At 43.6% G+C, this 27,570-nt stretch overlaps 1 protein-coding gene across 1 annotated transcript; it reads right to left on the minus strand.

Moving 5' to 3' along the window:
* Window positions 1–937: 937 nt before the first annotated feature.
* MSRB2 (methionine sulfoxide reductase B2) lies at window positions 938–27,570 on the minus strand. Its single transcript, XM_023223257.1, has 5 exons — window positions 27,291–27,570; window positions 18,731–18,831; window positions 12,764–12,840; window positions 2,439–2,586; window positions 938–1,157 (listed from the first exon to the last, which is right to left on the minus strand). Exons 1-5 carry the CDS (start codon window positions 27,481–27,483, stop codon window positions 1,053–1,055), a joined length of 624 nt encoding a protein of 207 aa, XP_023079025.1. The 5' UTR covers window positions 27,484–27,570; the 3' UTR covers window positions 938–1,052.

A 27,570-nucleotide genomic window follows, 5' to 3' on the forward strand; every position in this document is an offset into this window, starting at 1 on the left:
CACGAGGGTGGATCCCTACCGAGACCAGCTCAGTTGGGGAGACCCTAACCCAGCGGTGCTAGAGGAATTAAAGACACACACACAGAAATATAGAGGTGTGAAGTGGGAAATCAGGGGTCTCACAGCCTTCAGAGCTGACAGCCCCAAACAGAGATTTACCCACATATTTATTAACAGCAAACCAGTCATTAGCATTGTTTCTATAGATATTAAATTAACTAAAAGTATCCCTTAAGGGAAACGAAGGGATGGGCCAAATTAATTACAGCAGGAACATGACCTTAAGACACAGATTGCTCATGCTAATTGTTTGTGACTTAACAATGCCTTTAGCGGTCTTCTGCCCTGGGAGGGCCAGGTGTTCCTTGCCCTCATTCCCGTAAACCCACAACCTTCCAGCTTGGGCGTTATGGCCATTATGGACATGTTACATTGCTGCAGATATTTATTTATGGCCAGTTTTGGGGGGGCTTGCTCCCAACAGGTCCCTCGTGGCTTGATGCTGTCCTGGAGACAGCGAGTGAGTTCTTGAGAGATCTGGCTGTTTAAAAGTACGTGGCACCTCCCTACCACTCTGTCTTGCTCCTGCTCTGCCATGTGAGATGCCGGCTCCTCCTTCAGCTTCTGCCATGAGTAAAAGCTCCCTCAGGTCTCCCCAGAATCTGAGCAGATGCCGGCACCATGCTTCCTGTACACCCTGCAGAACCGTGAGTCAATTAAACCTCTTTTCTTTATAAGTTACCCAATCTCAGTTATTTCTTTTTTTTTTTTTTTAATTTTGTTTATTTTTCTAGTTTTTTTTTTTTTTTTTTTTTCTTTTTCCAAATTCTCCCAGATCCTGATCAGGTACTTCTTTATAGCAACACAAGAACAGCCTAACACGCAGGATTAAGTTGATTCCAGGTAAGTCAATTAAGAGAAGCAGTGACTCGCTGGAGACAGCAGCAAACTCAGGCCAGTTTTATTGCAAACAAAGCAAGTCATTCAAGTGAATTACGGAAATTGAGGGTGCACATGAAGGGGTGGCAAGGGAACAGGACTCTTGAAGATGGTCAGTGTTTCCTTGGTTTGAACTTCAGAGCCACACTGTTGATGCAAAACCTCTGACCATTGGGCCCAGGTCCATCAGGAAACACGTGACCTAGATGAGCTTCACACTGCAAAGGACAGAAGCCTCTGTCATCTCCAAATGCAAACAAAGCTCTTTATGTAAAACCAGACAGACGAACCCCCCCCAAAATCACTCCACTCTGGAGTCTGACATCTGTGTTAGGAGAAAAAGTCTGTTGCATCCGAATTCAATTAAGAAATGAAAGAAAGCAGAACACAGTCACGGTAAATAGTTTTACTTTATCAATAGGATGTGAGCAAGTTATTAAATTTGGGCCTTTAGAGTTACTCATCTAAAAATGGGGATAATTATCGTACCTACATAAGAGAGTGGTGGGGACAATTAATGGATATATTGCACGCAAAGCATTAACATAATTTCTGGGTAAGTACTGAATAATATTGTAGTACCCAGTGTATTATTATTATTTACCACTTAAGGCAAAACCACGCTATCTTAATCAGCTTGCCTCTAGTGTTTTACAAAACTCATGAGTCAGAAAACGTGAGCAGCTAAGGATATCAAAATGAATTTGTGATCTGGATTTAAGGCACTCTCTCCTACTGGGCTCACAGAAGGCACAGATGCTGACGTCACCCGCAGCATTGCTCTGCAGGCCAGTGACATGCTGCAGGGTGCAAAAGGAGGTTGGGGAGATGGAGGTGCCAGCCACACTGGGTAAGTCAAAGATGAGATGCCAGCCACTATGGCAGGATAAGAGCTTCCTGCTCCTTATCCCTGCTCAAAAGAGGGCGAAGATCCTACCTCTGTTCTCATCTCTGTGGAAGGTTAGAACCAGAAAAAGCCACATTAGAGAGAAGCTGGAGAAGCCTTTTCTCTTTTTTGCAGTGCCCAGAAGGGAGAGAGTGATCATTACTGGCATGTGTAGAAACCTCACGTGTTCTGGGCTAGGTACGGTGGCCCAGGTCTGTAATCCCAGCACTTTGGGAGGCCAAGGCAGGTGGATCACTTGAAGTCAGGAGTTTGAGACCAGCCTGGCCAATATGGCGATACCCCGTCTCTACTAAAAATACAAAAATGTACTGGATGTGGTGGCAGGCACCTGTAATCCCAACTACTTGGGAGGCTGAGGCACTTGAACTCAGGAGGTAGAGGCTGCAGTGAGCTGAGATCGTGCCACTGCACTGCAGCCTGGAAAACAGAGCGAGACTCTGTCTCAAAACAACACAAAACAAAAAGGGAATCCCATGTGTTCTGAAGATAAAAGTACTCCTAGAAAAGGACACCAGATTTGCCAAGACCAAGAGAGCTGTTTGTGGCACTTGGGGCAGCATCAGGGAAAGTAAAACAAAACAAGAAATCTCACCTGCTTGCAGACGACCTCTGTGCGAGCTGATCCTAATGAGGTGTCCAGACGTCTCAGGATCCCTGTGTGGCTTTCATCAGAGCCAGACGTACCATGGGCCTCAGAAAACGAAGGCCACCCAGTTCCGGAGCAGTACTTTTTCTCAGAACTGTGGAAGACATAAACGATACTACAGCTGCTAATGACACTGTCATTAACATGCCAAGAGGGTTGCATGCCCCAACGCATTGTTCCAGGGAACAGGATGTGTTTCCACTCTCCTCTGCCAGATCCCACACCCAGTTATGTGACAGTCAGTCCCTGGGGAATCGTCCTCACTGCACCTTCACTATCGAAGCCATTGCCTCTCGAAGTGAAAGGACTTCTTGATCCTTTGATGCTAAAGCCTTCTTTCTGGATGTCCAACAAGGATCTAAAAACACATGGTGCTTTGTGAACTGTGTTGCATATTAGGTAACACAGATCAAACCCATGTGTTGAAAATGTCAAAAAAGGAGGAATCAAAACGAAATACTAATGGTCGGAGGAAGTCATCGTCATCTTGGTGCAACATGGAAGTGTAAGGTCTGATGAGAAAGTCATGCTTAGCAACAGGAATTTCAGGTTATCTAAACACAGAAGCCTGACCAGGGATTCAAAAGCTGCCTCTGGCAACTTCTTAGCTGTGTGAAACCATAGCTCTTGAAGCCTCAGTTTGCTCACCTAGCAAATGGGAATAATATCTACACTACAGGGCTGTTTTGAGGATTTGAGGGGAACTCTGTGAAGTGTGATACAAAGCTTAGCACAGGGCTGAGCACGTGGTAAGTGCCCTGAATTCTTGCTGTGATGATGATGATGATGATTAATTAATATGCCTGGGTACCTGGCATCAATAACTGCAGTGAAACCTAGCCCTCCAGAAGTCTCCCAGGGACTCATGATGCTGCCACAAGGAGAAGAAGGACAGCAGGTAAATCCACTGACGAAAGACCCACCCTCTAAGTGCTCTGATGGATAAGCTCCCTTAAATGGCACTGGGAAAATAGACTTCAAAAATTGCTGTGGCAAGGAAATGGCTCTATCTCTCTAAGGAATAAAGAGAAGAACTGAATGTTAGACCCAGCCAAAAAACAAACAAACAAACAAAACAAAACAAACTAATCTAAGAAGGAAAAGTGGTAAAGAATCAAATCCCTAGACTATGAACACAGAAGGATGTAGGGTCCAGCCCCACAGGGTCAGTGGGTTTTTCTCCCCGTGTGCGGAGATGAGAGATTGTAGGAATAAACACACAAGACAAAGAGATAAAAGAAAAGGCAGCTGGGCCTGGGGGACCACTACCACCAAGACGCGGAGACCGGTAGTGGCCCCGAATGCCAGGCTGCACTCATATTTATTGGATACAAGACAAAGGGGCAGGGTAAGGAGTGTGAGCCATCTCCAATGATAGGTAAGGTCACGTGGGTCACGTGTCCACTGGACAGGGAGCCCTTCCCTGCCTGGCAGCCGAGGCAGAGAGAAAGAGAGGAGAGAGAGAGAGAGACAGCTTACGCCATTATTTCTGCATATCAGAGACTTTTAGTACTTTCACGAATTTGCTACTGCTATCTAAAAGGCAGAGCCAGGTGTACCGGATGGAACGTGAAGGCGGACTAGGAGTGTGACCATTGCATCACAGGGAGACAGTTAGGCCTCCGGATAACTGCGGGCGGGCCTGACTGATGTCACGCCCTCCACAAGAGGTGGAGGAGTCTTCTCTAAACTCCCCCGGGCAGAGGGAGACTCCCTTTCCCCATCTGCTAAGTAGCGGGTGTTTTTCCTTGACACTGACGCTCCCGCTAGACCACGGTCCGCTTGGCTACTGGCGTCTTCCCAGATGCTGGCATTACCGCTAGACCAAGGAGCCCTCTGGTGGCCCTGCCCGGGCATAACAGAAGGCTCGCACTCTTGTCTTCTGGTCACTTCTCATTATGTCCCCTCAGCTGGTATCTCTGTATGACCTGGTTGCTCCTAGGTTATGATTGTAGAGCAAGGATTATTGTAACATTGGAATGAAGAGTAATTGATACAAACTAATGATTAATGACATTCATATATAATCATATCTATTATCTATATCTAGTATAACTATTCTTATTTTATATATTTTATTATACTGGAACAGCTCGTGCCCTCAGTCTCTTGCCTCGGCACCTGGGTGACTTGCCACCCACAGAAGGAAGCCTAGCTGACAGCACAAACTCCCACAGAAACAACTGTATAATGCAGCAATTCTCAAACATTTTGGTGTCAGCACCCCTCACGTCCCCTCTGTGTCCCCAAAATTAATAGGGATTGCTGAGAGCTTTTGTCTATGAGTTTCATATGCCAACATTTAACAAGTTATAATTTATAACTGAGAATTTAAAAACATGTGCATTAATTTTTTTTAAATATAGGTTGAGTGTCCCTTATCTGAAATGCTTAGGACCAGAAAAGTGTTTTGGATTTCAGATATTTTGGGATTTTGCATTTTACTTGATGGTTAGGCATCCTTAATCTGAAATACTCCAATGAGCATTTCCTCTGAGTCTAATGTTGGTTCTCAAAAAGTTTCGGATTTTGCTGGGCATGGTGGCTCACACCTATAATCCCAGCTTTTTGGGAGGTGGAAGCGGGTGGATCATTTGAGCTCAGGAGTTTTTTTTTTTTTTTTTTTTTGAGATGGAGTCTTGCTCTGTCGCCCAGGCTGGAGTGCAGTGGCATAATCTCGGCCCACTGCAAGCTCTGCCTCCCGGGTTCACGCCATTCTTCTGCCTCAGCCTCCCGAGTAGCTGGACTACAGGCGCCTGCCACTACACCTGGCTAATTTTTTGTATTTTTTAGTAGAGACGGGGTTTCACCGTGTTAGCCAGGATGGTCTCAATCTCCTGACCTCATGATCCGCCTGCCTCGGCCTCCCAGAGTGCTAGGATTACAGGCGTGATCCAACGCGCCCAGCCGAGCTCAGGAGTTTGAGACCAGCCTGGCCAACATGGTGAAACCCCCTCTCTACTAAAAATAGAAAAACTAGCTGGGCATGGTGGTGCATGCCTGTAGTCCTAGCTACTCGGGAGGCTGAGGCAGGAGAATAACTTGACCCCACGAAGCGGTGGTTGCAGTGAATGGAGATCAGGCAACAGAGCGAGACTCGTCTCAAAAAATAAAAAAGTTTCAGATTTGAGTGCATTTCAGATTTTGAATTTTCAGAGTAGAGATGCTCAACCTGAAATAAATTTATTACATGTTAACATAACATATATTTATGACAAATAATTATACTTTTCAAAATGAAACAAACGTTTCATGAGAAGAGGTGCACTGTTTTACAATTTTGCAAGGCTCTTTAACGTCTGGCTTAAAAAAAGACAACTGAATCTTCCTCTGGATTCAGTCTGTTGCTATGTTGTTTTGATTGAGGTATAAGAGGATGTGGCCTCAAGTGGCCTCAAGTGTGGTTGGAAAAGCCCCTAGAAAAGTCCCCCCCAGGAATCTCTGGGGTCCTCAGACTACGCTTTGAGAACCACAAGTATAGCCATTTGGAGGAAAGGCTTTGATTTCTGAAAGATTTCGGTGTGAACCTGGGATCTGTCTGTTACATCTGTATCACCTTGGCAAGTCATTTAATTTTTTGAAGACTCAGCGTCCTAATCTATAGATAAGTATAAACTATAGAAAAGTTCTAAGCCACCTACTGACTAAATAGAGCTCTTCTTAGCCAAGGGGACTCCAGAAAAACCTTTAAACCGAGTTTCCAGTCATGATGGGACAGGAGGTCAGACACACCTCGTTATAACCCCTCCCTCTCGTGGTTTAGACACAACAAATGACCAGCACTAATGTTTAAATAGAGATCATAAGACTGGCAGAACAGACTCTTTGTGGCAATAATATACCACATTATAAACAGGACCTAAGGCCATGCCAGGCGAGGGTGAAGTCACACACCCCTACACTTAAAGAATCAACTCTGTTATAACTGCCACAAGGGTTTTCTTTTTCTCTAGCAACTAAACAATCACTGGCCTTTGAGATAAGCAATGTTGAACCAATTGCAGCTCATCTACCATCAGACACTGACTAGCTGAGACCCTCTGTTCCACCAGCCATAACTACAGCTTTGATTGCACAAGAGACTGATTTTAGTAACTTTCTCCTGATTAAAAGACCATGAACTGGTTCTGGATGGTTTACAGAGGCTGTGCACTTGCGGGCCTTCATATCCTGAAAGACTTTTGATGTATAGGGTCTAATTGTAATACATTTAAATGTTAAGTTTCTACCCCCAAATAAACATAGGTCATATGTTACATGCATGTCTGTTCAATATGCGTATGTCAGGACCATCTTCACGAATTTTCATAGCCGCTTCTGTGATCTGTTAAATAGGTGTATTTAGCCAACCCCTTCAGCATAAAGCTCCTACCCCAGCTGCTCCCCCTTCCAAGTGCCTGCATCTGCTCTTGGCTGGGAGTTCGCTTTCCAGCCTATGGGATGGCCACCCTGAAGACTGTAACCCTTTAGAAGAAATAAAGTCTCCTTTTCTACATTTCTAGATTGTATGATTTTTTAAAGCTAATAATAGCAATGGCATTATCACCTCACTTTCTGTATGTATGCTTAGTATAGTACCTGACACATGGCACATAAGTCAGTAGCTATTTTTTAATTTTTTTATTATTAATACCAGAAATCTATGAAATGTGAGCAGTTGTGGGTCCAACTAGAAGTGTTTGCATGTTCAGGTCAGGTTCTTTGCAATCCTCTTCCAAGGGTTCGAAAACATTCATCTGACCACTCTGCTCAGGGAAAAACATCATTATCTTTTAATCCCAGTCTTTCCATCCTCAACATTATATATAAACTAGTGATCATTAAATGAATTTTGATGGAGAATTATGACTACAATAAAATTTTTTAAATAAATGAACCTAAGACTAATAAAAACTCATTAAAGCATTTTATGGGAAACAATAAACCTTTATTGATGCAATTAGCAGAATCTGGAGATTTTACCAAGTAATACGAGAGGCCTAACGTATATAAGTTAAGACTGGGAACCGAAATATTAAAGCCAATCAGAAATTCCAATATACATATTTAAGTGATTAGCAGATTGTAAGGTTTGCCCTTGAAGAACTAAAACCATTCTGAATCATATACTCTAAGGGATTTTTACTTTGTTTCATTTTATTTGCTTTGGTTTTCCTTGATTTCTGGAAGTTCTACAGTTCCCAAACCAACAGCACAGGCACTTGGTGATAACTGACAGCCCTAACCTCTTAGAAGAATTTCTATTCCTTTGAGGGAATAGGGCACACAAAAGGTTTTTAACAATATTACTTGGTTACCCATGGTGCATAAGACATCAGGACGTTACGTAAAAGGTGAACTAGTATCAGGCTCTGTTTCCTCTTATTTTAAGAAGATTTATGATCGTGAAATATGTGATCCCACAATAGATTTTAATAAACACTTTCCCAATAGGCTTATGTGGAAGAAGAAAGGGAGAAGGAAGGAGAGAAGGAGGAGAGGAAGTGGCAGTGGGGGACAATGTCACTTCATTCCAAGTTAGCGAAATGAGAGTCTGGAGTCCCTAGGAGTGTGGCACCACATTCTGGAAAGTGTTCTTGACCCAGATACCTTTGATTAAAGGTCTCTGATTTGGAGAGGCAGAAGCTCTCAAAAACTGTGCACCAAACTTATTCCAACAACTATAGGATGATGAGGAGAATGACGGTAAGGCTGGCAGATGAGGCTGGCAACAAGGCTCTGGAAAGGGAACTCATGAGTTACACCGGCCGGGATCACCATCAGAGACTGGTTATGTCTTCTGAGAAACTTACACCTGTAATTCAGAAAGCAGGCACCAGAAGGCGATGGCACCTATGTCAACGGTGCTGCCCACGTGGCTTAATGGAAGCTCAGCCAGTGAAGAATGTGGGCTCTGGAGTCCAAAACTGTGGGTTCATATTTTGGCTGGCTACCTACAAGCTGCGGAACCCTGGACAAGTTATTTCATCTTCCTAACTCTCAGTTTCCTCACATGAAATGAGAATAATAATAACACTACGGGGAGCTGCCAAGAGGTCTGATGAAATGATGCACGTGAAGAGCCTGGGCATGGCACCTGCCACATGCCCAGAGGGCTCCTTCATTGCTGGGGTGCTTTCCACTCTCAAGAAGAGTGCACTGTACAGGCGCCAGTGGAACCCAAATCCCTGCACTATCACTTACTAGATAAGTGACCTTGAGCAAGTTAGTTAAATTCTTTAAGCCTCAGTTTTCACATCTGTTAAATGGGGGTTTTAATAGCTCCTTATTGGAGGGTGGAGCCCAGTGTCTGGCATGTAAGCGCTCAAGAAGTTGCAGCCACTTCCCTCACATTTCCACAGTGATTTCATAATCACAGCTGCTTTTTTTTTTTTTTTTTTTTTGAGATGGAGTCTCACTCTGTCACTTAGGCTGGAGTGTAGTGGCTCAATGAAACCTCCACCTCCTGGGTTCAAGCTCTTCTCCTGCCTCAGCCTCCCTAGTAGCTGGGATTACAGGCATGTACTACCACGCCCAGCTAATTTTTGTATTTTTAGAAGAGCCAGTATTTCACTATACTGGTCAGGCTGGTCTCGAATTCCTGACCTCCAGTGATCCACCCACCTTGGCCTCCCAAAGTGCTGGGATTACAGGCGTGAGCCACCATGCCCAGCCCATAACCACAGCTTCTGATAGTCCCAACACTGCTATGGCTTCCAAGCAGCAGGACGGATATTATTAATCAACCAATCAAGAAGTATTTACGGAGCATCTAAGTATTCATTTCCAAGGTGGCTACAACAAAATACCACAAAATGGGTGGGACTCTCTCACAATCTAGAGGATAGAAGTCCAAAGTCAAGGTGTCTGCAGGGCTCTGAAGCATCTAGGGAATCCTTCCTTGCCTCTTCCTACCTTCTAAGGTAGGCAATCTTTGGTTTATAGCTGCGGATCACCAATCTCTGCCTCCATTTTCACATGGCTGTCCCCTCTCTGTCTGGACGGCTTCTCTTCTTAGAAGGACAGCAGTGATTTTGGAACTAGGGCTCACCCCACTCCAATATGATCTTATCTAAACTAATTATACCTGCAGCCACCCTATTTCCAAATAAGGTCACACTCCCAGCTTCCAGAGATTAAGACTTCAACATGTCTTTTTGGGAGACAAAATTCAACCCGTAGCAACTTCCATGAGGCTTGTCCAAGAAGGATAAGATGGCCAAGGGGCTCCAGAGCTAATCAAGTTTCTCTCCTTAACTAAATAAAATACTTCAACCAATAGGAGAATAATTAGGTCCTAAATTGTATGATACTGATAAATAGGAATTTGAAGCAGATTAAAAACAAACAAAAAAACCCCACAGTGTGTGCTATCAGAGGAGGTTTCAGGATAAATCTGGGATCCAAAAATAAGTGGAATTTCAATTAGCATTAGTGGGGCTGAGCAGATCCCAGGAGGCCAGCACAGCACGAAGGGGGTCCCAGGCAGGAAGCAGCCGAGCTGGAGCAGGCAGCTCAAAGGAGCGGGCCCTGCATTTACTTGTTAAAAGAACTACTTAGTTTTGGTTGACCAACTTTCCCTTCACTTTCATTCTACACAAGCGTTTGAAGGAATTTTTTTTTCTGTACCTCTGCTTCCTACTATAGAAACTGGAGACCAGAGACAGAAAGAGAAGGAAAATAAGAGGCAAAACAAGAATATATTTCTAAAACTCCTCTTGAACAGGAAGAAGGCTCAGGTATATAGTCTGCATTTGTATATTCTCATTAATTAGAATATATCTTCCAGAATTTCTCAGGATCAAAAGCACATTCATGTATACAGCCCTAAGAGGGGTCTATTGCTTAAGAACACGTCATTATGGCCGGGTGTGGGGGCCCACGCCTGTAATCCCAGCACTATGGGAGGCCAAAGTGGGCGGATCACCTGAGATCAGGAGATCGAGGCCATCCTGGCTAACATGGTGAAACCCCATCTCTACTAATAATACAAAAAATTAGCCGGGCATGGTGGCACATGCCTGTAATCTCAGCCACTCAGGAGGCAGGAGAATCGCTTGAACCTGGGAGGCTGAGGTTGTAGTGAGCCGAGATCACGCCACTGTACTCCAGCCTGGACGACAGAGCGAGACTCCATCTCAAAAAAAAAAAAAAAAAAAAATCATTACTAACTTGCATCAACTGCCTGGCCTGAGTCAGGCATGTCAGGCATTGCTCTATGCTTTTCCATGTATTAACTCATGACTCAGATCATCCTCCCAGCAACCTTATGAATTAGTTACCATTATCTTCATTTTACAGGTGAGGAAATCAGACACAGAAAGGTTAAGAAATTTGCTCCAGGTCACACAGCAATGGAGCCAGGATATATACCTTGGCAATCTTAACCATTCTACTGCCTCTCCCATAAATGAGTGCATCTTTAAGAATAGTATATTCTGGAACATAAATAATCTTCAGGAATATATTATTTCCTTCAGCTGCAGTAGCAGTAACAAGAAAGAGGAACAGAAACAAACTCAGAAGTCTTTAAGAATGCAAAATGGAAACTTTTCAACTGAAACTAAATGGTTACACAAAAACAAATAAGGTTGATGAATTGGCAGTCCCTTAAACTGGCCACTTGGTCAGTGGGCTTTTGGAGAATCGGCTGGTTTTCCTATTAGTCTTGGCTGTTTCACAACCTCCAGGACCTGGGGTTGGTCACTTAACTTCCTTAATTTGAACTAGCATTGTGCTAATATAGTAGCCTCTGGCCACATGTGACCTTCTAAATTTAAATTAATTAACATTAAATTTAAGTTTAAATTAATTAACATGAAATTGAAAAAGTCAGCTCTCAGCCGTGCTAGCCACATCTTGAGTGCTTAACAAGCATACGTGACGAGTGGCTACCACATGGCCAGATACAGACATCTCCATCACCACAGGAAGTTCTACTGGACAGAGGTTTGTGCTCTGGACTCAGGACCCTCCTGGTTCCAGTATTCTGACACTACAACTAAGTCTGCAAGGTGAAAGGAAGGGAAGAAGGCCCCTTCTTTTTCAGATGCAGAAACCGGAACATCAAGGAAGGGGAAGAGTGAAGACTATGATTTAGGAGAATGCTCTTGCAAGGATGATTTATCTTCTGTATTCACAGTGTGAAGAGGGAGACAGAGCACTGCCTGGTGCCTGCAGTAACAAGGGAGCCTTTGACACGCTGGCAGCATGGTTCTATGGCTTAAAGTTCATGGGCCATCTCAAAGCCCTACCTCTCCTCTTTAACAGAACCAAATGTCAAGAAATAACTATTGTCTCAGAAACCTGAGTCCCACATTTTACTGTGTCAAAATTAACCTCCTTCTAGTTTCCCCCATGCCAATGTGAATGCGTCTGGGCAAAGGCCTGCCCATCTGTGAGCATGGAGGAAAATTGATGCTAATCGCTCCTCATCCTTGCAGGCGGGTCCGGCTTCCTAACGCAGCCCACATGAGCAGCCAGTCGGGCAGGAAGGCCCAGACTGCTCAAAGCCCAGAGGACAGAAGGAAGCACTGCCTAATGGGTGATGCACAGAGCGGCTTGATTTATATTTTATTCTAAACTAATTTAGGGTTGATGCAAAAGAAAGGAAAACATCTTTGAAGTTCTGAAAAATAGGACTTCAAAGATATTTTCCTTTCTTCTCCATTGAATCTACTTTTTTTTAAGACTGTTTCCTGCATGTCTAAACAAAAAAGCCTTTGTTGAGAGATTTCAGATCCTGATTGACTTAAAAGAGGCTTTGAAATCAAGGGACAATTAAATTTACTTTTAGCTATATAGAAGAGGGTATGGTATTCACTACTGTCAAGCATTGTGGGGAATCTATCCTCATAAAATTCTACATTTCCTAAATTAAATTATAAACCCATTTTCCCTGGGAGAGAGACAGTTTTAATCACATGGCCCAGCAAATATAATCATGGTTTAGATTTCTTTAAATACTTTCCCTCTAAAAAAAAAAACTCTAATAATTTTATCATAAGGTGCCCACCAAGTTTTATTTCCTTGCTATTTCTTGAGGATAGAGGAAGGAAGAATATAAGCTAAGAAGTCTTGTTAATGGCTCTAAATGCTAGAAATAAAAGTCAAGACAGGCAAGTATCTCATATGAATAGCGCTCCTTACAGCAACAATGCAAAATGAGAAGGGCAATTTAAAAAACAAAATGGGTATTATGGGTATTTATTTATCCAAGATCTCAAATGAAACAGAGCAGTAAGAACCTGGAGGTCTGCTCTCCTTCCGTAGCTCTCAATTCTTTATCTTACCTGAAGAGTGGACTATCGCAGCACACGCAATGATACATTCCTGCTTCCTTGTTATTCAGGTAGATCCCACTGAAAGGCTGAAAGTAAATTAGATATGTCACGTTCAGATTTCTCATACTACTGGCAGGAGATGATATAGCAGATTTAAATCCTGGGTAAGTCCCCAAATCAAGGAATTTCTGTACTAATTTGACGAAGTGCAAAAAACGCCAGAGAGAAAATTATAATGCACCCAATGAAGCAGCCTGCAGATGTATTTACAGCCGAGGCTTTATTGCACCCAATATTCAAATTATGACATTGATAATCTTTGTATTCATACAGGACTTTTCATCCAAGAGCATCGAAGTCGGTGAAAAAGCAAGAGAACAGAGTCTTGTCCTCTGTGATTGTGTGAGATTTCGTTCTCCCTTTTAAAAGAGTTAATACAACAGGAATCTAGTCCACTGTCTAACATACTTTGAAATCTCCAGTTAAACACAGAATATAAATACATAAAAAGCATAGTTCAGTGAGATCAGGGATTTTGCCTTTAATATGCTTCACATAATGTTTAGGACACGGTGTACTTAATAAATGTTAAATAATGAGCTAGATTCTCCCCCCACCAACCCAGGTTACTACTTAGATGAAATTACTACGTTCATTGTGAGTTACAGGGTTTGCAAGTTTTCAGAGGTATTCTGAGAGGAGAACAGAAGACAAGTCAATGAATGAGCCAAGTCAATATTTTTTTAAATGTTATTTCTCAAACTTGATTTTTTTTTTTTTTTTTTTTTTTGAGATGAAGTCTCCCTCTGTTGCCCAGGCTGGAGTACAATGGCACGATCTCAGCTCACTGCCACCTCTGCCTCCCGGGTTCAGGTGATTCTCCTGCCTCAGCCTCCCGAATAGCTGGGACTACAGGTGCATGCCACCACGCCTAGCTAATTTTTGTACTTTCACGGGGTTTCACCCTGTTAACCAGGCTGGTCTCGAACTCCTGACCTCGAGTGATCTGCATGCCTCAGCCTCCCAAAGTGCTGGGATTACAGGCACTTGCTATGAGCCACTGCACCCGGCTGATGACTTTTTTTTAAAGACCATTTTTGCCCAATTTCTTTTGTCATCTCCTCTGTCAAAGAAAATTAAAGAAAAATCAACCCTTGCACAAGCTGACTATGAAGATCCACTATCGCAGGGCCTGGCAGCAGGCACTATCCCCTCCTATGGGCCAGAGGAAAGCCAAAACACAGAACAGCTCATCAAGTGACAAAGCTGACTCAGGAAATCTTCAGACCCCTCCAGGCTTCCCAACTCAAAAAATTCACAGGTCAAACATCCAAATTCCCTGGGGTAGTTTAACAGCACATTTTCAGTGAGCTGCATAACAGACAATTTCAAATTAACCTACTGAGCCTACCATCTGGGCACACTTGGATGTTTTCCTTCTTTAAAACCCTAAACTTAGCTGCAGAAATCCGAATGGTAGTGAGCTGGTCCTTTATGGCCAGTCCCCTCAAATGCCTGCTCCCAACACTGGCACTAGTTGGCAGCTGTAAAGAAGAGGAAGTTGGCCTGGTGTGGTAGCTCATGCCTGTAATCCCAGCACTTTGGGGGGCCGAGGTAGGTGGATTACCTGAAGTCAGGAGTTCAAGACCAGCCTGGCCAACATGGTGAAACCCCATCTCTATTAAAAACACAAAAATTAGCCAGATGTGGTGGCATATGCCTGTAATCCCAGATATTCGGGAGGCAGAGGCAGGAGAATTGCTTGAACCTGGGAAGCAGAGGTTGCAGTGAGCTGAGATTGTGCCACTGTACTCTAGCCTGGGCGACAGAGCGAGACTCCATCTCAAAAAAAAAAAAAAAAAAAAAAAAGAAGAGGAAGTTTCCCATCCTTCCCACCTGGGCTGAAGATGCATGCATGCAAAACAGGACTGCCAGTTCCAAGGCTGATCTAGAAAAGCCTTTTCATAGGATCCAGCCTGGGAAGACTCAAAACATAATTTCATTATTGCAGGGGGGCAGTTGGACAGAGGAAGTGACAGATAACTGCTATCACAGTAAGCAAAATAAAAATTAAAAAATCAGTGAAGGCCAGGTGCAGTGGCTCACGCCCGTAATCCCAGCACTTTGGGAGGCCGAGGCAGGTGGACGACCTGAGGTCAGGAGTTCAAGACCAGCCTGGCCAACATGGTGAAACCCCATCTCTACTAAAAATACAAAATATTAGCCGGTGTAGTGGCAGGCACCTGTAATCCCAGCTACTCGGGAGGCTGAGGCAGAATTGTTTGAACCCAGGAGGCGGAGGTTGCGGTGAGCCAAGATCGCACCATTGCACTCCAGCCTGGGCAACAAGAGCAAAACACCATCTCAAGGAAAAAAGAAATCAATGAAAAGGAATACTCAGCCAACATAGTTTCTGAAATGACATCTACCCACTCTCTCCTTGCCTAGCTTCCTGATGTGCCCTCCCTCTCCAATTTTATACAAGTCCTGTAACTTATTTAGGGTTAAACTCAGCTTCTATCTCATTTCTAGTATTTACCTGATAATCTAATATAAACCCAGGTTGAGCTGTGTGCTAATGTTGCAGAGGTGGGCAGCAAAACAGTTTCTGCACTCAAAGAATTTGCTACTTAAGTGGGAGGAAGACACACGTGAGCTGACAATTTATACCATGTGGTGACAACTATGATAGAGATGGCATGGAGTTCGGGTAGCGCTGTATCCTTCACTATGAAGGGAGTTTCCACAAAGGCTGTCTGTATCAGATATTATCTGAGATGGTGGGGGGGAGTCTTTTTATTAACCTTTTATTATTATTCTAAATTGCACAACTGATTGTTGTTTATTATAGAAAAATGCCAACACTAAGCTGACTTTTGAATGAGGAAATGGAAGAGTATTTCTGGCAAGGCCCACATGAGAGAAGAGGGCAAAGAGGAGGATGGAGAGAGATGATGCCGGAAGGCAGGTGAGACCAGGCCAGCTGGGGTTGGTTAGATCATGACAAAGAGCTTAAACTGTGTCCTACTGGAAATGTGAAGCTACTGGAAACTTGTAAACTGGGTGGACGCCTGATTGGAGTTGGTTTTTAGAAAGATCACTTGACATTCAGGTAAAGGATGAGCTGGAATGGGGCAAGATGCCACCAAAGGCAGAGAGCAATCCAATGTCCCTCACACATGCAGGCCTGGAGTGTGCTCCTGCTCAGGCAGAGCAGTGGAAATAAAAGAAAGAGATTCAAGAATACTTAGAAGAGAGAACTGAAATGCCTGGGTGCACAGGGAGGGGCCAGGGTCAGAGAGAGAATGACGTCCCAGATTCCCCTGGGATTGCAAGGTCTGCTGGACCAACGGCAGTTTGCCATTCCATCTTGTCAATACAACACACCTGCTGGAAACAGGTGACACACTCAAGAGGGATGACTGCGGATAACTTCACACAGGACTGTTTACAAAGGTGCGGACAGGGCCAGTGGAAATCCACAAGTGAGGGCAAAGCATCCTAGGCTAATGACTTTGAGAAGCCATGGCCTCCACTAGGCCTGTGGGACAGGAGAAGAGGGAGTGGCCAGAATCTGGTGAGGCTGCACCTGCAGGGGAGGGCTGCCTGCAAGAGCTGCCGCCTGCAATACAGGAACATAGCCACTGCCAACCTGCAGCCCTACAGAGAGAACGCTGGGTCCTAGTGATTTCTCCATCCCACCTTTAGATCTCACTGGTGTCTCCCACTGGCTAAACTGAATCAATAGCTGCAGGGAAGAGGAACTGCTCACTCTTCCTAGAGCTCAGAGCAGGGGAATCCCGTGGAGAGTGGATCTGGAGAGTAGACAGAGAATGACCTGCACAAAACCTCCCTTCTATTGATACTTGACTTTCAGTTATTGCTCAGCCAGCCTGTAAATTTATTCATTGGTCTAGCAGAGTGCTAGCATATTACTGTTGCCCAAGAAAAAACATGCAGGACTAAATTTTAATTTAGAGTCACCAAAGAGACACTTCCAATGTTTTATTTATCTTCTCTTAGGTGAACAAAGCTAATGAAGGCTTACATTTCTGCAATATTCTAAAAAGTTAAACATGGAAATGGATCCATGGAAAGGCATTTATAACATTAGTTAAAATAATGAATGATGCTCATTTTGTCAAATGGCCAAATACAGAGAGTATATTGCACCATCTGTTTGAGAAGCCCACAGATTTATTTTCCTAAACATCTGGCAGCTCATCTCTAGGTTCTCTCTACGTACCAAGCCCTGCCTGGCTCTGCACCTGAGAATTAGGGTTGGCTTAGAATACTCTGGGAATACATACAACTGCTCACAGAGTATCATGTGGTTCCCTTGTGCAATCTACACAAATGGCTAATGTAGTCTCTTTCCCAACGAGGGCTTTAGTAAAATCCCACCTACAGAAAGTTTTCAAAAATACCAGCATTTCAGGAGACTCTATTGGGATGTGCTGGTCCTTCTGATGGCTTTAGCACTGGAGAAACTGAGGGTGACACCGTGATTACAATGGCAGTGCACGTGGGTAGTGACATGAGAGTGCTGACAAAGGAAAAAACATTCATACTCTACTATGCTTGAAGCCACAGGGCTGGGGTCCACTCTGTGGGATCTGCTTCACTAGTAAAAATATCTAATAACAAAGTTCAATTCAGAAAAGCTACATTCCAGCAGCTATATTTCGGTCTAAGACCACTGGTTAAGAAATGCGGCACTATGCTCTCATTTATATGTGAGAGCTAAAGAATTTGAAACATGGAGGTAGTGAGTGGAAAAATGGATAACAGAGCCTGGGAAGGGTGAGCAGAGTGGCGGGGGGGGGGGAATGAAGAGAAGTGGCTTAAAGGCCACAAACATACAGTAAGAGAAAAGGAATATGCTCAGTGTCTGACAGCAGAGTAGGTGGATGACACTTAACAAAAATGCATTGTATTAGGGTGACAGACACCCTGAATACCCTGACTCGATTACTATGCATTATATATGTGTAACAAATTTTCTCATGTACCCCAGAAACTTGTACACACACACACAGACACACAGATAAATGCAGTGCTGTAAAAAGTGATGTTAAAATGAGGAACCACTGAGGGTTGTTTTCTCAGAAAATGAATGAAAGCCAAGATTGTCGAACGCAGTTTAAATAATGTTTGCACCTCTTACCTGGCAGTCATTCAACATTCACAAAAGTTGATTTATTGGATGCCTACTATGGCCAGCCACCACGTTAGGTGCCAGGGGTTATAGCAGCGATGGCAAATGCTATGAAGGAAGAATTCTGCTAGAAGCAAGCCTAGCTGGGGGCTAAGAGAAGGTTTCCCAGAGAAAGTGAGATTTGGGCTGAGAGCTACAAGGTATCTGAATGAATGGGTGGAGGGTATGGGGAGGGATGATGGGAGAGAAGAAGGAATGTTGGGTGCAAAGGCCCTAAGAGAGAAGGGAGCCCAGGGTGTGTGAGAGCTCAAGGGTGGTGTGGCCAAAGTACCGGGTCAAGAGGGAAGATGGCTGGATTTGAGGATAGGGGTGGGAGCCAGGGGCCGTTAGGACCTTATTAGTCATCTCATACTTTTCTTTTTCCTTGAAAGCACTGGGCAGCCACTGAAGGTTTTGAGCTGGGGAGTGATATGGTCAGATTTGTGTTTTCCAAAGAACTCTTTGGCTGCAGTATGGAGAATGGGTTGGCTGGAGCAAGAATGGCCATGCGTAGAGAAGGTGACAGTGACTTGGCCCCGAGGGGAGGTGATAGCAGTGCACGGAATTGAAATGACAGGAAGGTTATTTAGGAGTCAGAATAGAGATGATGTGTCCAGGGAAAAGTTTCCGGTTTCTACTTGATGGATATCAACACTCCGAGAAGGGGACAATGGAAGAGGAGTGTTGCTGGGCAGTTGGGTTTCATAGCTGGACCTATTCCAACTGCCCCCTCACTGCCAACACACGCAATCAGAAAACTGTAAACCAGTTCAGCTTACCGGTTCCGTTCCCTTTTCTCTCGTGACGTAGAACTGCTCTGGGGTTAGTTTCTTTTGCCACTCACTCTCGGCAAGAGGCAGCTCACACGTTGCAAGAGACCCTGTATTGTTAAACAGGAGTTTTAAAAATTAAAACAAAAACACCTGATGGACTTTTCTTCCTTGGCTTTTTTCCCTAAGTGCACTGTCACCCAGCAGAATAATCCAGTCCCTTCCTCTCTCTCCCACGAGTTCATTCTTCATGGGGACCAGAAGGCTAATGCCTTCATTGACTATTTAATTTAATAAGAAATTAATAAGAAGTAGAGAGCCAGTTTTCTAGTCCTCCTGGGGCATAGAAGTGAAAGAGGCAGCTGAAATATGAAAGAATGTGGAATACATTCCCTTCAGGTACCTAAGGGTAGAAACTGATCCTCTCTTCTCTGATGACTTTCAGAGGAGCAGTTGCTGTCAGGATCCAGCCGGAAGTAGTTGAGGCATTGGACAGAAAAGAACCGTGAGCTAGTCGGTTATTAAACTCTTCTCCCTTGCTGGTTTATAAGGATAGCTCTGATTTTCTTTGTCAAGGGAGGTCTCTATTTTAAAAATCTTCTTGCATGGAACAAAAGAAGAAACTCCCATAGCATATAGTCCTGAAAGGGAAACAGACCTACAATAATCTATTATGATGCTTCATGGTTTTTGTCCATATTTTGTTTTCCTCTTTCCTACTCGCCTTGGCATCTATATTACTACATTTATTCACATGAGCGTAAACCAAGTAACTAGAGCAATACTCTCTTTAGCCAAAGGGAGTAAGAAGTCCAATTCCTATAATAAATGTTTTTAATCATCCAACATTAAGAATTGGAAAGGATTTTGTAATGTGTCCAACTTTTCAGTTTACAGATGAGAAACAGAGGCCCAAAGGGTTAGTAATCTGACTATGGCACTGAAGATGAAATGTTAAATGCCCGTGATGCCAGCATCTATATATCAAACATGTCAGAAGTTACAGTTGAAATTCATTTTAGGTTACAAAAAAAAGTCCTAAATTGTCCTTTGGCAAGAAAAGACTTATCTTCTCTCCAGTTTATAATACCGAACAATACTGCATTTCCTGTGATGCATATAGCTGATTGCTTACATTTTGCTAAAAGGTTTTTAAACTATTTAATACATTAAAAGTTTTTTTCTTTCTTTTTATTACTGTTATTATTTTTACACAAGGGCTCCCCTAGGAGGTATCTTTTATTAAATATACTGTTTGTAAGACTACAGGGGTTTCTTTTTACTATGGAAATATATATCTGAAATTCCTATGGAATATACCTCAGTTAACACGTGATTTTTGGGGTATTTGACACTTTGGGGACAAAACAAAATGTATTTATGTGATAATTACTATTGCTCAATGGCCTTCAGAGTTATCCTGCAGAATGTCAAGTAATAAATGAAGAAGGAATTATAGAATTTTTTAAATCACCATTTTGTAAAAATCATCAGAGGATTCCAAAACCCCTTTCGACTGCTGGGGAACAGAATAGTCACATCTTCCCAAAATACAACCCCAGAGTTTATTAATTACAAAGAAGAAAAATGCCACTACTTTAACCAAGTAGGCTAAGCTAGCATCACCAACAGCGGGACAGGTGACATCTTGTCTTCCTGATGTGATGCTCTGGAAAGGACACAACATCACCAGTAAAGTTTTCCTGCCGAAAACATTCAATCTGTGTTTCATGAAGAAACAATCACATAAGTGAAAATTGAGAGAAATTTTCACTTTCCTGTGGAAAGCAAGGACTCTCCACAACTGAAACCAATGTGTGACCCTTTATTAAATTCTAGATCCAAGAAAAAAAAAATAAGAGCTATAAAATACATTGTTGGTAAATGGTGGAAAATTTGAATATCAACTATGTATTAGACAAGGGTGCTCAATTTCCTGAGAGGAAAACCGTCTTGCGGTTTTGTAGGAAAACATCTTTGGTCTTAGGAAACATGCTGAAATATTTAGCAGTAAAGTGTCATGATGTCTGCAACTCTCAAATGGTTTAGCAAGAGAAATATAAATAAGTAAGTGTGAGTGCGTGAGTGTATGTTTGTGTGTGTGTGTCTCAGTGTTGGGGGGAGAGATGGGGAAGAGCACATGAATCTAGAAAGAAACTCCATCTCCATGAGATTTTTCCCAGTAGCCCATAATCCCAGTTTAATTGTGAGGAGAAACATCAAACAATCCCAGACTGAGGGACATTCTACAAGGAACCCCACCAGTACTCCCCAAAACTGTCAAGGTCATGAAAAACAAGGAAAGACAGAGACAGTTTTGACAAATGTACTATGATGGTGTCAGTAGATAACCAGGGGGACCTGGGTGAGGGGTTTTGAGAACTCTGCACTATTTTTATAAATTGTCTATAAATCTAAAATTATTCCAAAATAGAAAAGCTTATTTTTAAAAAAACTATCTTCTCCATGGCTACCCCTGTACCATCAAGCACTACGGGAGAAAATCCCCCACCTGGGGAGAGAGTTGTCCTTATAAACTCAGAGTTAACTCATCTCACTGGGGTTTCAGTGCACCCTGGTGAGTATTATCTTTCCCCAGTCAGCTCTCTTCCCATTTCTCTGCAATGGGTGTTTTAAACCTTTTCCACTCTCAGAAATGTAAACTAGTACAACCACTATGGAAAACAGTGTGGAGATTCCTTAAAGAACTAAAAGTAGAACTACCATTTAATCCAGCAATTCCACTACTGGGTATCTACCCAGATGAAAAGAAGTCATTACATGAAAAAAGATAACTTGCACACACATTTATAATAGCACAATTTGCAATTGCAAAAATATGGAGCCAACACAAATGCCCATCAATCAACTAGTGGATGAAGAAATGATGGTATGTATATACCAAAGAATACCACTCAAAACAATGGCATTCACAGCAACCTGGATGGAATTGGAGACTATTATTCTAAGTGAAGTAAGTCAGGAATGAAAAACCAAACATTGTACATTCTCATTTTTAAGTGGGAGCTGAGCTATGAGGATGCAAAGGCGTAAGAATGATACAATAGAATTTGGGGACTCTGAGGGAAAAGGATGTGAGGGGGGATGGGGAATAAAAGAGTACACATTGGGTACCGTGTACACTGCTCGGGTGATGAATACACCAAAATTTGATAAATAACCATTACAGAAATAACTTATTCATGTAACGAAACACCACGTGTTCCCCAAAATCCTATTGAAATTTAAAAAAAAAAAAAAAAAAAAAAAACCTTTTCCATTCTCCTCAAACCATGGTCTCTACTACATCTTCCCTTCCTCTCAACAGATTCCACTTTTGCAAAATCAAAAGCCACAAACCTTCTTGCTACCAAACCATCACACTTAACAATACCTACATCTACCCCTTTTCCATCTTGTCACAATGGAACAAGTGACTGCCTCTGATATGGTTTGGTTCTGTGTCCCCACACAAATCTCATGTGAAATTGTAATCCTCAGTGTTGGAGGTGGGGCCTGGTGAGAGGTGATTAAATCATGGGGGCCCTTTGGTGCTGTTCTCGTGATAGTGAGTTATTGAGAGATCTGGTTGTTTAAAAGTTCACCTCCCCCTCTCTCTCTTCCTCCTGCTCTGACCATGTAAGATGTGCTTGCTTCCTCTTCACTTTATACCATGATTGTAAGTTTCCGGAGGCCTCCCCAGCCATGCTTCCCATACAGCCTGTGGAACCGTGAGCCAATTAAACTTCTTTCCTTCATAAATTACCCAGTCTCTGGTATTTCTTTATAGCACTTTGAAAACAAACTAATACAAGCCTCCTCCTGTCTGTTTTTTTGCCACTTCCGTTCAGGATCCTATCTCTTTTTGGCCACCCCAAATGATGAAAAAAGGGAATGCTTTAGCCAGAGGCACTAAAAATAGCAAGAACAGGCTTTGCTAGTAAGAGTGAATGTCCTAGGTTCCTCCTCCCATATTTAAACTCTGGTCCTGTGGGGGAATTTGTGAGACCTAATCTCCGGCTATCACTGACATTTGTCAAGGAAAGGAGTAAACAGCATCATGATAAAACACCCTCCTCTTGGCTGTGGCAAAGATCTTGCATTTTTCCTGTGGATAGGTAAGAGGACCAACTTTAGGTACTAAGGTTGGAATTTACAGTCTGTGAAGCTGGCTTTCTTTTTTTTTTTTTCTGTGAAGCTGGCTTTATCTTCCTATCTCCTTTCAGGGAGGAAGTGGAATGGGCTTAGAAAAAATCCCTATTGTCTCCTGGAAGCACTGTCCTTAATGTGACTCAACAGGCAGTACAATATAGTAGCTGACACTGGAAAGTGGGAATTAGAGAAGGGCTAAAAGTCAGTGGGACTCTCATGAATTTGAGAGTGGGACTCTCAGGTACCTGTTTTAAAGCAGGTACCTCCTTCACTTTGAACCTAAGGCTTGAGTTTGTCTGGGTTCCCAGCTCCCTCTCCCACACCTCTATATTTTGTTACACCTATTAGAGAGTAACTATCTGTTCTTCAGACACCACCTTCTCCCTCTGCCCTAATTTTTTAAAGAGACTGGGTGTCACTGTATTGCCCAGAATGGAGCACAATGACTATTCATATGCATGATCAAAGCACACTACAGCCTTGAACACCCTGGCTCAAGTGATTTTCCTTCCTTAGCCTCCCAAGTAGCTGAGACTACAGGTTCATGACACAGTGCCACGCTGTAATGTTTTCTTTTTAAGTTTAAAATATATAACTAGTATTTAAATTGCTAAATGAAAGAATTAAGCCTTCATCTAAGTACAATATGAAAGAACATTTTTAATGGTTCTTTTAATCCTTATCAACGTGGACCTTTTACACTATTTGTAATGTGTGTGAAAGCTTTAGTGGGTAGGCAATAATGTTTAGACTAGTTCTTGTTCAAGCACCAATTATGCAACATTTAGCTGCAGATTTGCCAGCCTAGAAGGCTCAGTCAAGGGCACACAGACTTTGCTTTGATAGCACAATGACAAACGCTCAGTTGGGTACACCCAGGTCAGGATATAAGTGTGCTGTATCACTTTAAGAGGTTTCTTTGACTTGGATGTTAAGAGCTGAATTATGACATTCCCTGCCCCCTAACTTCCAAATTCATATGTTGAAGTCCTAATCCCCAGTACTTTAAAATGTGACTGCATTTAGAGACAGGGCCTTTAAAGAGGCAATCATGTTAAAATAAGGCCATTAAGAGGGGGACCTGGTCCAATAAGACTGGTGTCCTCATAAGAGGAAGGAACAGCAGGGAAAAGGCCACCTAAGGACACAGCAAGAAGGTGGCTGTCCCCAAGCTAAGGAAAGAGGTCTCAGGACAAATCTCAGGACAAGTCTTGGTCTTGGACTTCCAGCCTCCAGAACCATATGAAAATAAATTCCATCGTTTAAGTTGCCCAGCCTGTGGTATTTTGTTATGGCATCCCTAGCAAATGAACACACTGGGGTTTTAGAAAACAACCAAAGTTTAAATAAAAATTGCAGTATGAGTAAATTCTGAGCAGTTTTATCAAACAGCAATTTAGGCACGTGTGCATTAGATACATGACAACAAGTTCTCTCACTTGGGAATGAGTCAAGTCTTCTGGCCACCATGGCTAGAGAGAGGTTTCCACACTGGTTGTGTCCTTTTGTGTGTGTGTGCAGGTATTTTCTGTCCTCTGCACCACGTGCTCATCCTTTGGGGGCTACACATTTTCCAGATTCCCTCTACATTCTCTTGCTATCTTCACTATGAAAACACTTATCAGTTGCTGCTATTGCATGAGATAGCTACACAACTTTACTTTGAATTATGCCTTAATAAACTCAAATTCTTTGGAGTTCCCTTCTCTCTGTGTGCTGTGATTTGCATAGGTGATATATCTTGTTGGCCAGAAGTTACACGGGGTAGGCCTCAACTTTTTCATCCCTAAGGAAATCCACTATTGGTCCTATCGTTACCTACTGGGTGCCTTCTTCAGGTTTTGCTAACCTTCCTGGCCACAGTTGCTATACTGCCAATTGTCACACATAAGCCCACTTCATTTCAACAAATAATGTGGTGAATCTAATGGAACTCATCAGAAACTGGTATTAAAAGAATCCCCAGCCCATTCTGATCTGCAGAACTAGTCTCTCCCATCACAGTGCCTGGACTATTTTAACCCTATGCCCAGGATGGTTTCCTAGCATAGTTATCTCTAGAAAGAATATTTTCCTGAAGCAACAGATTTTTTGCTCCAGAATATTTCTTACTTTCCTTTTTCAGTTTGCTGTTTGTCAACCTGGATAAAAAAAAAAACACACACACACACTCTGAGCATATGAGAAATTGCAGCACTGGAGAAAAATACTGTCATTTCAGTGTCTTCTCATTTCCCCCCTCCCAATTTCTCTCTAACACTCCCTAAGCCCACGATTTAACTTAAATGTAGCTATGTTTTTATTCTTTCCACTTATTTATGTAATCATAACTAACATTTATTGTGTGCCTGCTAAGTGTCAAACATTGTAACAAAATATTTAATTAAAAAGTTATTCTGTGCAACAACCCTACCATTATCATTAGCCTTATTTGATAGAAGGAAAAAAAACTGAAGTTTAAACTTACCAAATTCAAGAAACATGTCCAAAGACATTGTTATAAACTGAATGTTATGTGTTCTCCCTGCTCCTCTCCCCACTCCCATATGCTGAAGCCCTAACTCCCAGTGAGATGGTATTTGGAGATGGGGCTTGGGAGGTTATCAGTTTTAGATTAGATCATAAAGGTGAGGCTCCCTTGAGGCATTAGTGGTCCTTCCTGAGACAGTCACGTGAACGCAGTGTGAGAAGGCAGTCAACTGCAAGCCAGGAAGCAGGTCTGCATCAGGAACCAAGTCTGTTCCCACCTTGGTCTTGGACTTCCCAGCCTCCAGAACTGTGAGAAAATGTCGGTTAAGTCACCCAGTCCACGGTGTTTTGCAATAGCAGCCTGAGCTCAGACACAGACCCAGGAAGTAACAGAGAGCCAAGACTCAAAATCTGCATCTATTCATGCCCAAGCCCTTCACCACAGAACTACTCCCTGTTTATCATTTTTAATGACTGCCTAAAAGTTTGTTGAATTTAATTTTCATGATTTACGTAAGTATTTCTTAACTGATTTGGGTTACAGCCAGTTTCCATTTTATAAGAGACTAGTGTTTAATGCATCTTTGCATATATCTTCTTGTTCTTCTTTTGAACTATTTCCGTCGAATAAATTCCCAGGAGGGATATCTGATAAGGTACACAGCTCCTGTTACCTACTGGTATCTGGCCAAATTTTAATGTTGGTGGAGAACTTCAGATCCCAGGGCAATTCATTAGGCTGCTTCTGACAGCAGCAATTATAGCCATGAAGTAGTTACCGCTATAACCACCATCCTGTATCAAGGGGTTATAGAGAGCTCGTCGGTAACTGTGATCTGTTTCTATTACCTGTGGTTCTCAGCAAAACAATGCTTGGCATACAGTGGGCTCACAAAGGTCATCAAACTGACTGACCAGAGACACCAGTGGTTAGAAAGGCCATAGCTGGAAGTCATGTTGGATCAGCTAACATTTCACAACGCCAACGCTTTTATTTAGTTAAGTATTCTTTTAATACTGCAGTTTGAAAACTTCAGGGGCTAAAAAGAGCTCAGAATGAGTTGGTACATTTTCATCAGTCGGGTATGTCTGAATGTCTTCAATGAACATATATAAAATTGGATTCAGAGTGGGTCAGTCTGGCAACCGCCCAGGAAGCCAATCCCCTGGGGCACTAAGAAATAGACCTGAAATACAGGGGTAGCTGGCACAGGTCTCCCGAGGTGACTCCTTCCTGCTTGGTGAAGTGTGCAGGTACCCACATTCAAGAGAGGATCCAAAGGCATTTCGCAGAAATCTCTCTCTCTTTCTCTCTCTCTCCTTCTCCTTCTTTCTTTCTCTCTCTCTCTCGCCCTCGTCTCAGTCTCAGTCATTAACAATGGCTGTCACCTTAAAGAAGGAACAAATGATCAACCCAGTCTCACTGGCTCTTAGACACACTTATGGGAAGACAGCAGGGCAGGAAACACCCCAGGAATCCCTAGTCTGAACTGCCTGCTTCTCAGATGCTGGAAGGAAGCCCGCGGAACTACGCAGAGGGCTGCAGTGCAACATACTGGAGGCCTTCACTGGGGCGCGCGGGCCGGGATGCTGCAGCCCAGACCGCGGGCCTTCGCCTGGAATCCCGGATAGAGGTCAGGGGCCCCCGAGCCCTACTTATGCCCCCACTCCCCGCGCCAAGAGACAAAAAAAAAAAAAAAACAATTACCGCACATTTAGGGGGCTCATGTGCTCATTTCCTTGAATTCTCACAGGGGTCAGTCCCCACCCCGCCGCCACCAAGTTTACAATCCACTGTCCCAGACCCTCGGGTCGGGGAGCGCGGGGGGGCAGGGGTGCCTGCCCGGGCAGCGCCCGGCCTGTACCGGCCTTAGGCTCCCGGGTGCAGCGGGTGAAATGACGCCGAAAGCCATAGGCAGCGGTGGGGCCTGAGGGACCCGCGTCCTACCTGCCTCCCCCAGTACCGGCCCAGTGCAGGGTTCGCCGCCGCCCGCTCGGCCCCGCACCGCCCGCCGAGGCGCAGCTCCAAGGGTCAGGCCTCGGAGCAACCAGAGGAGCCGCGCCATGACGCCCGCTCCGGCGCCGCCCCGCCCTCTGCCCTCTGCCCTCTGCCCTCTGCCCGTCCCTGCCCCTGCCCCCATCCTACCCCTCCCCCATTCTCTCCCCTCCGTCGGCGCTAGTCGGCCTCCCTCCCCACGCTCCGCCCACAACGCCCGCCACGTCTTCTC

The sequence above is a fragment of the Piliocolobus tephrosceles genome, chromosome 9 (assembly GCF_002776525.5).
Source record: "Piliocolobus tephrosceles isolate RC106 chromosome 9, ASM277652v3, whole genome shotgun sequence".
Classification (NCBI taxonomy): Eukaryota; Metazoa; Chordata; class Mammalia; order Primates; family Cercopithecidae; genus Piliocolobus; species Piliocolobus tephrosceles.

Excerpts from the sequence above, each read along its gene's own strand:
- MSRB2 (XM_023223257.1), bottom strand. The coding sequence starts at position 27,483 with ATGGGGGCAGGGGCAGGGACGGGCAGAGGGCAGAGGGCAGAGGGCAGA. Across the intron at positions 12,841-18,730 it reads GAGAAAAGGGAACGGAACCG|CCTTTCAGTGGGATCTACCT; the intron begins GTAAGCTGAACT and ends ATTTACTTTCAG. Across the intron at positions 2,587-12,763 it reads TGCGATAGTCCACTCTTCAG|TTCTGAGAAAAAGTACTGCT; the intron begins GTAAGATAAAGA and ends TGTCTTCCACAG.